The 12788-nt window shown below is 47.3% G+C and overlaps 1 protein-coding gene across 1 annotated transcript in view; it reads left to right on the top strand.

Moving 5' to 3' along the window:
- Window positions 1–12788, top strand: part of MYOM3 (myomesin 3) — a 188152-nt gene that overhangs the window by 100453 nt on the left and 74911 nt on the right. Inside the window, exon 16 of the mRNA XM_089688775.1 lies at window positions 7126–7300. Coding sequence (XP_089544901.1) covers window positions 7126–7300 — 175 coding nt within the window. The remainder of the gene's footprint in view (window positions 1–7125; window positions 7301–12788) is intronic.

Consider the following 12788-nt stretch of genomic DNA (forward strand, 5'->3'; position numbering starts at 1 on the left):
CATTTCAGCCATTCCTACACCGCAAAGCACACCCTCCTTGAGCTGCAGTGGCAGAACGGAATTCCACAGCATCGCCTGATCTGCGACGTTGCAACAAGGTGGAATTCAACCCTACACATGTTAGACCGCCTTTTACGAACAGCGAAAGGCCATCACCAATTTCCTGATGTTACAAGCGGATAAAGGTACTCCCCTGTGTAACTTAGATGTCAGCCATTGGCAGCTCATGCGTGACACCTGCCGCTTGCTCAGGCCCTTTGAGGAGGCCACGCTATTCGTGAGTCGGCAGGACTATGGGATGAACGACGTCATTCCTCTGTTGCACGTCCTGGAACAAATGCTGTTAACAATGGCTGGTCAGGGTGCGGTAGACGTGGCGCACAGATCTCAACGCCACATGACCCCTGTGGGGGCAGGACAGGAAGAAGAGGAGGAGGTAGAGGAGGACATTGGTGCTCAGGAATTATTGAGTGAAATGGGTGGTTTTTCCACTCAGCGGACAGGAGTGGAGGAGCAGGAGCATCTGGTAGAGGAGGAGGAGGAGGAGACAGAGGACCCAGACGCACCGTGGCAGTATGCTGTGGAGATGGAGGCAGGGAGTCCCTCGCATTCCTTGGCACAAATGGCCCATAGCATGCTCGGTTGCTTGCGTAGCGACAGCCGAATAATAACCATCAGACAGAGGGATGACTTTTGGCTGTCCACCTTGTTGGACCCTCGCTACCGTTCAAAAATGGTGGCCTTTTTCACACCTGCTGAGAGGGAGGCCAAAATAACGTACTATAAAAACCACCTATGTAGTCAGTTGGTCTCTGCCTTTCTGCGCCAATGTCCATCCTCAGACACTGTGGGCCCTGTGCGCTCGCGTTCCGCTGCCATGGCAGCAGGGGAGGGGTGGGGTGGTAGGAGCAGTGGCAGCTCCACCAGCAGCGGCTGCCTCAGTCTGCAGTCGATGATGAGTAGCTTTCTTCACCAGCGCAGTGAGGAAACTACTAACCAGCCGCAGCAGCATCAGGTGGACCTGGAGCAGGACCTCAAACAACAGGCTTGGGCCTACTTGGACAGCACCCTGCCAACCGAGGTAGACAATCCCCTTGACTACTGGGCAACGAAACTTGACCTTTGGCCCCAACTAGCTGAATTTGCCCTTGAAAGGCTGTCATGCCCGGCCAGTAGCGTGGCATCGGAGCGCGTGTTTAGTGCGGCAGGAGGTATTGTAACTCCGCGGAGGACACGACTGTCCACCCAAAGTGTGGAGAGACTCACGTTTGTGAAAATGAATCAGGCGTGGATTAGTCTGGATTTCAAACCACCAGTTCCTGACACAACTGACTAAATCCGCCATGAATCATGCCCCAAACATGTGCCACTTTCAGGTCTCCTCACACTGCTGGTGTGTTCCATTTTTTGTCATAGGGTGCTGGCAGATTACGGGCCTCCCACTGCTGCTGCCAGGCCCGTAATCTGTCATGGGCCCCTGTAACGCCTCCTCATGCTGCTGCCAGGTCCAGAGTGTGTCATGGGTCCCTGTACGGCCTCCCATTGCTGCTGTCTCCATCGCCACACTCTGCCATGTGCCACTTTCAGGTCTCCTCACACTGCTGGTGGGTTCCATTTTGTCATAGGGTGCTGGCAGATTACGGGCCTCCCATTGCTGCTGCCAGGCCCGTAATCTGTCATGGGCCCCTGTACCGCCTCCTCATGCTGCTGCCAGGTCCAGAGTGTGTCATGGGTCCCTGTACGGCCTCCCATTGCTGCTGTCTCCATCGCCACACTCTGCCATGTGCCACTTTCAGGTCTCCTCACACTGCTGGTGGGTTCCATTTTGTCATAGGGTGCTGGCAGATTACGGGCCTCCCATTGCTGCTGCCAGGCCCGTAATCTGTCATGGGCCCCTGTACCGCCTCCTCATGCTGCTGCCAGGTCCAGAGTGTGTCATGGGTCCCTGTACGGCCTCCCATTGCTGCTGTCTCCATCGCCACACTCTGCCATGTGCCACTTTCAGGTCTCCTCACACTGCTGGTGGGTTCCATTTTGTCATAGGGTGCTGGCAGATTACGGGCCTCCCATTGCTGCTGCCAGGCCCGTAATCTGCCATGGGCCCCCGTACCGACTCCTCATGCTGCTGCCAGGCCCGTAATCTGTCATGAGCCCCTGTACCGCCTCCTCATGCTGCTGCCAGGTCCAGAGTGTGACATGGGTCCCTGTACGGCCTCCCATTGCTGCTATCTCCATCGCCACACTCTGCCATGTGCCACTTTCAGGTCTCCTCACACTGCTGGTGGGTTCCATTTTGTCATAGGGTGCTGGCAGATTACGGGCCTCCCATTGCTGCTGCCAGGCCCGTAATCTGTCATGGGCCCCTGTACCGCCTCCTCATGCTGCTGCCAGGTCCAGAGTGTGTCATGGGTCCCTGTACGGCCTCCCATTGCTGCTGTCTCCATCGCCACACTCTGCCATGTGCCACTTTCAGGTCTCCTCACACTGCTGGTGGGTTCCATTTTGTCATAGGGTGCTGGCAGATTACGGGCCTCCCATTGCTGCTGCCAGACCCGTAATCTGCCATGGGCCCCCGTACCGACTCCTCATGCTGTGACGTTGCAACAAGGTGGAATTCAACCCTACATATGTTAGACCGCCTTTACGAACAGCGAAAGGCCATCACCGATTTCCTGATGTTACAAGCGGATAAAGGTACTCCCCTGTGTAACTTAGATGTCAGCCATTGGCAGCTCATGCGTGACACCTGCCGCTTGCTCAGGCCCTTTGAGGAGGCCACGTTATTCGTGAGTCGGCAGGACTATGGGATGAACGACGTCATTCCTCTGTTGCACGTCCTGGAACAAATGCTGTTAACAATGGCTGGTCAGGGTGCGGTAGACGTGGCGCACAGATCTCAACGCCACATGACCCCTGTGGGGGCAGGACAGGAAGAAGAGGAGGAGGTAGAGGAGGACATTGGTGCTCAGGAATTATTGAGTGAAATGGGTGGTTTTTCCACTCAGCGGACAGGAGTGGAGGAGCAGGAGCATCTGGTAGAGGAGGAGGAGGAGACAGAGGACCCAGACGCACCGTGGCAGTATGCTGTGGAGATGGAGGCAGGGAGTCCCTCGCATTCCTTGGCACAAATGGCCCATAGCATGCTCGGATGCTTGCGTAGCGACAGCCGAATAATAACCATCAGACAGAGGGATGACTTTTGGCTGTCCACCTTGTTGGACCCTCGCTACCGTTCAAAAATGGTGGCCTTTTTCACACCTGCTGAGAGGGAGGCCAAAATAACGTACTATAAAAACCACCTATGTAGTCAGTTGGTCTCTGCCTTTCTGCGCCAACGTCCATCCTCAGACACTGTGGGCCCTGTGCGCTGGCGTTCCGCTGCCATGGCAGCAGGGGAGGGGTGGGGTGGTAGGAGCAGTGGCAGCTCCACCAGCAGCGGCTGCCTCAGTCTGCAGTCGATGATGAGTAGCTTTCTTCACCAGCGCAGTGAGGAAACTACTAACCAGCCGCAGCAGCAGCAGCATCAGGTGGACCTGGAGCAGGACCTCAAACAACAGGCTTGGGCCTACTTGGACAGCACCCTGCCAACCGAGGTAGACAATCCCCTTGACTACTGGGCAACGAAACTTGACCTTTGGCCCCAACTAGCTGAATTTGCCCTTGAAAGGCTGTCATGCCCGGCCAGTAGCGTGGCATCGGAGCGCGTGTTTAGTGCGGCAGGAGGTATTGTAACTCCGCGGAGGACACGACTGTCCACCCAAAGTGTGGAGAGACTCACGTTTGTGAAAATGAATCAGGCGTGGATTAGTCTGGATTTCAAACCACCAGTTCCTGACACAACTGACTAAATCCGCCATGAATCATGCCCCAAACATGTTATTATTTTTAACATAGGCCTCTGTATGGCCTTCAATTTAAGCTGCTTACGCTTCGCCACTCTGCCATGGGCCCCTGTACCGCCTCCTCTTGCTGCTGCCAGGTCCAGAGTGTGTCATGGGTCCCTGTACGGCCTCCCATTGCTGCTGTCTCCATCGCCACACTCTGCCATGTGCCACTTTCAGGTCTCCTCACACTGCTGGTGGGTTCCATTTTGTCATAGGGTGCTGGCAGATTACGGGCCTCCCATTGCTGCTGCCAGGCCCGTAATCTGCCATGGGCCCCCGTACCGACTCCTCATGCTGCTGCCAGGCCCGTAATCTGTCATGGGCCCCTGTACCGCCTCCTCATGCTGCTGCCAGGTCCAGAGTGTGTCATGGGTCCCTGTACGGCCTCCCATTGCTGCTGTCTCCATCGCCACACTCTGCCATGTGCCATTTTCAGGTCTCCTCACACTGCTGGTGGGTTCCATTTTGTCATAGGGTGCTGGCAGATTACGGGCCTCCCATTGCTGCTGCCAGGCCCGTAATCTGTCATGGGCCCCTGTACCGCCTCCTCATGCTGCTGCCAGGTCCAGAGTGTGTCATGGGTCCCTGTACGGCCTCCCATTGCTGCTGTCTCCATCGCCACACTCTGCCATGTGCCACTTTCAGGTCTCCTCACACTGCTGGTGGGTTCCATTTTGTCATAGGGTGCTGGCAGATTACGGGCCTCCAATTGCTGCTGCCAGGCCCGTAATCTGCCATGGGCCCCCGTACCGACTCCTCATGCTGCTGCCAGGCCCGTAATCTGTCATGGGCTCCTGTACCGCCTCCTCATGCTGCTGCCAGGTCCAGAGTGTGTCATGGGTCCCTGTACGGCCTCCCATTGCTGCTGTCTCCATCGCCACACTCTGCCATGTGCCACTTTCAGGTCTCCTCACACTGCTGGTGGGTTCCATTTTGTCATAGGGTGCTGGCAGATTATGGGCCTCCCATTGCTGCTGCCAGGCCCGTAATCTGCCATGGGCCCCTGTACCACCTCCTCATGCTGCTGCCAGGTCCAGAGTGTGTCATGGGTCCCTGTACGGCCTCCCATTGCTGCTGTCTCCATCGCCACACTCTGCCATGTGCCACTTTCAGGTCTCCTCACACTGCTGGTGGGTTCCATTTTGTCATAGGGTGCTGGCAGATTACGGGCCTCCCATTGCTGCTGCCAGGCCCGTAATCTGTCATGGGCCCCTGTACCGCCTCCTCATGCTGCTGCCAGGCCCGTAATCTGTCATGGGCCCCTGTACCGCCTCCTCATGCTGCTGCCAGGTCCAGAGTGTGTCATGGGTCCCTGTACGGCTTCCCATTGCTGCTGTCTCCATCGCCACACTCTGCCATGTGCCACTTTCAGGTCTCCTCACACTGCTGGTGGGTTCCATTTTGTCATAGGGTGCTGGCAGATTACGGGCCTCCCATTGCTGCTGCCAGGCCCCTAATCTGCCATGGGCCCCCGTACCGACTCCTCATGCTGCTGCCAGGCCCGTAATCTGTCATGGGCCCCTGTACCGCCTCCTCATGCTGCTGCCAGGTCCAGAGTGTGTCATGGGTCCCTGTACGGCCTCCCATTGCTGCTGTCTCCATCGCCACACTCTGCCATGTGCCACTTTCAGGTCTCCTCACACTGCTGGTGGGTTCCATTTTTGTCATAGGGTGCTGTATGGCCTCCCATTGCTGCTGCCTCCACCGCCACACTGTGGCTCCACACTCTGGTTTTGGCCCCGTGACTGCCCAAATGAGTGAAGTGTGCGGTGATTCTAAGATCGACGGCACTCATCTGCATGTCATACTGACTGACAGTATTATTTCTCTTCCCCAGCAGACTCCAAGGGCATTTAAATTAAAGGTACAGTGTTCTGCACTAATATAAAGGCTCTCTGAAGCCTAGAAACACCCTTTTTATAAGTTAAATTCGCAGCGAATATATTAGACTCGAATCGAATTTATTCCGCGAATTCGCCGAATCAGCCGAATCGAATTTTTGAATAATTCGCTCATCTCTAATAGATATCCTAATGTCGTGTCATCTCTGTGACCAAGCCCCTGATGGGTGGAGCGAAACGCATCAGTGTTGTAGCTAGCGTGGTGCTGAGACCACTTCACACATACTCAACACACTTGACTCAAGGGGTTGGTTCCAAGCAGCATCCGATCCCCCTCACCTCACTGAAGATTCTGGAATTAACCTAGGACACTGCTCCCTTCATTCCTCTGCTGGTGGAGTGATTTCTCTCTTCCGATTTGGTTTCAAAGCGGTGCCACTAAGCCTCACACGTGGTCTACACATTTTAAAATTAGCTTAGTTTGTGCATTTTCTCACAATTTATCTATAGGTCAGACCAGGCTTTTTCTGGCACTTTTAGTTCACATGTAACAATGAGGGGTTTTTTTGCTAGAAAATTACTTCACACCCCAAACATTATATGTGTGTATGTGTGTATGTGTGTATATATATATATATATATATATATATATATATATATATATATATTCGTTTTTTTTTCTATTTATTTATTTTTTCAATCAGAGGCCCTAAAGGTTTTGCAATTTTTTATGTAACACGGTATGTGTGCAGTGGTTTTAATGCAAAAAAAAACAATACATAACCCATTTTTTTGTAAAATATAAAAGATGATGTTACATCGAGTAAAAAGATATCAAACATGTCATGCTTTAAAATTGCGCACGCCCATGCAACAGCGATAAACTATGTAAATTTTACCATCCATAGGCGACGCTTATAAAGCCTTTACAAGTTATAACTTTAGATTTACAGAGGAGGTCTGATGCTAGAATTACTGCCCATGATCTGACGTTCATGTTTATACCTCTTATGTGTGGGACAATTGCTGTTTGCATGCTTGCAACGGAGGGATGGAGATACTACTTTTTTTAATTTTTTTTTTTCATTGTTGCTTTACATTTTTTTATCACTTGCAGTCACAAGATATGTAAACATCCTTGTGTCAAGTACTCTTTATGAAGGGATCTGGGATCTATAAGACCCCAAATTCCTCCATCTGCACCAAGATGTGTGGTTTTGAATGCTTTAGAGTTTTTAAAAGTGGCACTGTTGACATCCGAGTAAACCGGAAGTGATGACAGGTCATCACTTCCGGGTTACCATAGCGGATAGCCGATCAAAGTTGACCCCAGCATTATCTAGAGTTGTGCTTGACTACTGAATTATTAAAAAATTCAACTGAAATATTTTCTATTGCAGCTCTTCCTCCAGCACCTGGACACATTTTAGCACTCAGAGATACAAAGACGTCTGCCCTAGTGCAGTGGGGTAAGGTTGAAGCTATTCCAGAGATTCTTGGCTATTACCTTTACAGTCGAATGTTAGGTGAAGAGGACTGGCAACCAGTGAACAACAAGCCCCTGCAGTCCACTAGGTAAGGGATTTTAAAAGATATATAAAATTTGAAGAAAATAAATGTTCTTCTATTGCTTAAGAGAACTAGAGAAATCTGAACTGGTATCTGACTGCTAATGAAACCACTTTTAAGATAACCACTCATTGGCACAGATTGCTAAACTACCCAGTTCTATGCCAGTTTGACCATGTACTGATACTGAATGATTACAACAAATTAGTGCAATCTTAATAAAATGTTGATCTGTTGAGTTGCAAATCCAGATGTTTCATTTCTCTTTGATTAAACACACGTATGCTGGTAACATGTATTTCTCCATGTATAAATTGTCGAAGAGATGTGAGCAAAATGATTTGCGGGTCTTATCATTCTTATAGCCCACCACTTCAGAGAGGCCCACTAATGCAAACCTGGTTGGTCAACAGCCATGATGTACTATGAAAGATACAGTATATGGCTCTAAGTCTTCTAATGGTGACATATGTGTAGAGCAAATCTCCGTGACCCAAAAAACCTAAAAGAAACCTGGACTGAGTGAAATACAGAAAGCTTCCATTGCTGATATCCATCCTATAATGTTAGTAGACCTTCTGGCTTCCATATTGTTAGTCATTTATGCAGATAAGAACTTCTGACTTTCTTGATCAGAAAACTTACTCCAAGTCAGTGCCTTAACATACTGAAAACAATTGGTCAGGATAACAGCCAGATAAATAGCATTTTCAGAAGCTCAGCAATGGCAGCCCTCTGTATTTCTGTAGGAAAGATCTACCCTAAAAAGGAGCTCTAGTCTCCTGTGTAAAAATTGAAAGTCAGCAGCTACAAAAACTATAGATGCTGACTTTTAATAAACAGCCACTCACCTGTCCCACGATCCAGTCCTGTCAAATGTCCCAGAAGACTGTGGGGTGGGGTAGGGGGAACTTCTGCTTCCAATCGCCTAGGTGGTCAGAGCAGAAATGGGAGCCGGTACCTTTCAAAATCATGTACCCGCTCCACAACAGTGCCATTTTTTATTTACCAGGAATCGGAGAGGAGGCCTTAAAGCAGGGGTGTCAAACTCCATTTAATCGTGGGCCATATTGGCATTATGGTTGCCCTCAAAGGTTGTATCTGTAAGACAAGGTGTCCAGAGCACCCCACCCCTCCATTACATTAGATGTCAAGAATCCCACACCCTCCCTAACATCACCGTGCACCCCCTTTGGGGGCAGAGATGGAAAGCAGAAAGTGCAGGGTCTGGAGGAGGACCTCTTTTAATACAAGAGAGGATTTTGCTCGCTTTAGAAACCTCAGCTTGGCATTGCATGCCATTATTAAGCTTGTGATCTACCAGAACTCCCAGATCCTTCTCCACCATTGATTCCCCCAGTTGTACCCCCCCTAAAATGTATGATGCATGCATATTCTTAGCCCCCAAGTGCATAACTTTACATTTATCAACATTAAACCTCATTTGCCACATAGTTGCGCAATTACACCGTGCATTGAGGTCGCTTGTAAATTGAAGACATCCTGTAAGGACGTTATTCCACTGCACAGCTTGGTGTCATCTGCAAAGACCAAAATGGGATTTTTAATCTCAGACCGTATATCGTTTATAAATATATTAAAAAGTAAGGGTCCCAACACTGTACCTTGGGGTACACCACTGATGACCCCAGACCATTCAGAGTATGAATCATTAACCACTACTCTTTGAATACGATCTTTTGGCCAGTTTTCTATCTATTTACATACGGATTTTTCCAAACTTGTAGACTTTACCTTACACATGAACCGTGTGTGGGGAACTGTGTCAAACGCTTTTGCAAAATCCAAGTATACCACGTCCACTGCCACCCCTCTGTCCAAGGTTTTGCTCACCTCCTCATAAAAAGAAATCACATTTGTTTGACAACTTCTGTCTTTCATGAATCCATGCTGTCTGTTGCTTAAAATATTTTTTTCCAGCAAGAACTCATGTGGTCTTTTATTAAACTCTTCAATAGCTTCCCAACTATAGAAGTTAAACTAACAGGTCTCTAATTACTTGGTAAAGATTTTGATTCATTTTTAAATATAGGCACCACATTGGCCTTACGCCAATCCAGTGGCACTATGCCAGTCATTAAAGAGTCCCTAAAATTAGAAACAATGGCTTTGAAATGACAGAGCTCAATTCTTTAAGGACCCGTGGGTGTATGCCATCTGGTCCAGGTGCTTTATTCACCTTTATACTGTGTAAGTATTTTTGGATCATATCAATTGTGAGCCAATGTGGATCATCTGGAGCTGTGTCAATACCATGCTCATTATGCACAAGAGCTCCCCCATGCTCCTTTGTATACACAGAGCTGAAGAAGGTCTTAAATACATTTGCCTTCTCTTTGTCCCCAGTCACCCACTCTAGATTATTTTGTAAAGGGCCTACATGCTTGGACCGGACCTTTTTACCATGAATATATTTGAAGAATTTTTGGGGGTTGGTCCTATCTCTTGCAATCTGTCATTTGTTTTTAATTTTTTGGCCTTTATTTCCTTTTTGTATATTCTTTGCAATGTTTAAACGATGATAGCGTTCCTTCATTTTTATATTTAATAAAAGCTCTTTTTTTATGATCTATAGCGGTAAGCCACATAGGTTTGATTTTTAGCCTTTTTAACTTGTTACCCGTGGGAATATATTTTGCAGTGTGTTCACATGCAGTGTTTTGGAAGAACTCTCATTTCTGTGTTGTGTTCATCAATGCCTCTCCCAGTCTAAGTCTTGGAGAGCAGCTCTCAGCCTTGGAAAATTAGCTCTCTTGAAATTGAGCGGTTTTATTTTTCCCGTATGTGCTTGCTTTTTACAGCTAACAATAAATGAAATCAGTAATGAGTAAGTAGGATTGATTTAAATAAGCTGTTCGCTTTACGAGGAAATTTTCTCTATGAATGGGAATTTTTCTCTTAGCTTAGTGAATGTAGTAAAAATTGACTTGAAATTGAAATTGAAATTGAAAAAAAAGCAGGTTTTTGCTTGCACATATTTGGATGATGGAAGTCAGCTGAGCTTCACCTCATTTATTAAGCTAAGCCCTGCAAAGTGAAAATTCCATTGCAAAGTGAACAGCCTATTTGTCTTTACTAAATCAACCCCAGTGTGTCAAGGCATTCTCATCACAGTATGTGTGAATAAACAAAACTGGAGCTTGGTGCACTCTAAATATCTTGAAGTCTGGTAGAGATGAGTGCTGCAGTGCTTCAAACTGTCTGGTATCCGTCTTAAAAAACCTTTAAAAGTTCAAAAATTTGGAGTCTACATTGTAGCTTCTTCTTGTCAGATAATAGTGACAGCATTAGTATTTTATTGAAATGAATGCAGGCATGTTTACATCGACTTATTTGCAAATAGTATATTGCAGTGCTAAAGTTCTATAAAAAGTTATAAGCTTGCTTTTAAGATGGAAATGGCATAGCTGGAACTCCATAAAAATGGGTCTCTTACACATATAGTTATACCTAACATGTTTGGATTGTGTCCATCAAACATTAGACATTACCAGATGGCTAGACAGGTGAAATGTCAGCATGACACCATAAGGTTGGCTTTTATCTATACAAATTTCAACAAAATGCTGCTCTTGCAAAAGACATAATTGCAACATACTGTAAGTAATATTCAACTAGAGTATTGCTATACGCTATAAAATACATGCAGAAGCTTTAGCATATAATACATCCCTCTGTGGAGTCACTGTGTTATTTCCTATAACTTATGTCTATATAAGGCCCCTTTCATACGGGCGTTCCGTATGTCCGTTTTTCATCTGTCCGTTTACGGCTGAAAAACAAACCCCCTTGTATTTCTATGGACTTGCCGGTGTAAACGGATGAACATCTTTTTACATCGAAAGATATATATATATATATAAACCTGAGCTAATGAGAATAAATGATCAATAATCAAAAATAAGGTGTATAACATATAGCAGCTGAACACAAAAACCCTGATACTAGGCAATAAACAATAAATACATAAAAGTGCAGTGCTTAAAAAAGTGACAAATAATCATACGAAACAGGGCTGGATCTAGCCAGTATGATATGGGGGTGCAGTACAAAATGTCAGGGGGGCACAGGGTATGAGTTGTGCAGGGCAGTGTACAAAACAGGAATCGATAGTTGAGTGTACTGGGGGTCAACAGGTCAGAGGATAGGGTTAGCGGGGAGCACAGTGGCTAAATGGTTAGCACTTCTGCCTGGCAATACTAAGGTCATTGGTTCAAATCCCAGCCACGGTACCTCCTGCTTGGAGTTTGCATGTTCTCCCTGGGGGTTTCCTCCCACACTCCAAAGACATGCTGGTAGGTTAATTGGCTCCTGTCTAAATTGGCCCTAGTACGTGTAAGTATGAATGTAAGTTAGGGACCTTAGGTTGTACACCCCTTGAGGGCAAGGGACTGATGTGACTGTACAATATATATGTAAAGTGCTGCGTAAATTGATGGCGCTATATAAGTACCTGAAATAAATTAGCAGAGCAGAAGGCAGGAATCAGCAGTTTTGTAGGGCAGTGTACCGATCGACTTCTGTACAATCAGCCTCTAGGAAAATTTCCAAACGACCAGCACTGGCAGTTATAGCTGACAGCACTTATAAGTGATAAGTCTCTCCACTGTCAGAACACAATACCTCAGCGGGAGTGTTTTCCTCATCCACGTGGGAACCCCGATGTTGAACAAAAAACGACTAATGTATAGACTGCCTTACTGAGCCTACAATATGGAAGAATTTCATTAATACCAGCAACTGTTGAGACAATGAACACCCTGGTCAGGTTTATTTACTGTATATCAATGCATAATGTACAGAGCACAGGAGTTAGGTGTAAGTAATATACAGTTGCAAGAAAAAGTATGTGAACCCCTTGGGATTACGTGGAGTTTTGCATGAATTGGGCATAAAATGTGCTCTGAACGTCATCTAAGTCACAACAATAGAAGAACACAGTCTGCTGAACATAATACTACACAAACATTAGATGTTGCCATAGTTTAATTGCACATAACATGTAAACATTCACAATGCAGGGAGGAAAAAGTATGTGAACCTTTGGACTTAATAACTGGTTGACCCTCCTTTGGCAGCAATAACCTCAACCAAATGTTTCCTGTAGTTGCAGATCAGACCTGCACAATGATCTGGAGTAATTTTGGACCACTCCTCTTCACAAAACTGTTTCAGTGTAGCAATATTCTTGGGATGTCTGGTGTGAATCGCTCTCTTAAGGTCATGCCACAGCATTTCAATCGGGTTGAGGTCAGGACTCTGACTGGGCCACTCCAGAAGGCGTATTCTGTGCTGTTGCAGCCATTGTTTTGTTGAATTACTTGTATGCTTTGGGTCATTGTCCTGTTGCATCACCCATCCTCTGCCCATCACTTATCCCGTGCTGCCCTGTAGCAGTATCTCTGCTTTAGGACAGTCGGGAAGCAGTTAATATGGGTAGCTGCATGGTTCAGTTGTCTCTCCTGGGTGCAGA

Source organism: Staurois parvus, unplaced genomic scaffold (genome assembly GCF_062004578.1).
Source record: "Staurois parvus isolate SC_StPar_1 unplaced genomic scaffold, SC_StPar_1.0 ptg000454l, whole genome shotgun sequence".
NCBI lineage: Eukaryota > Metazoa > Chordata > Amphibia > Anura > Ranidae > Staurois > Staurois parvus.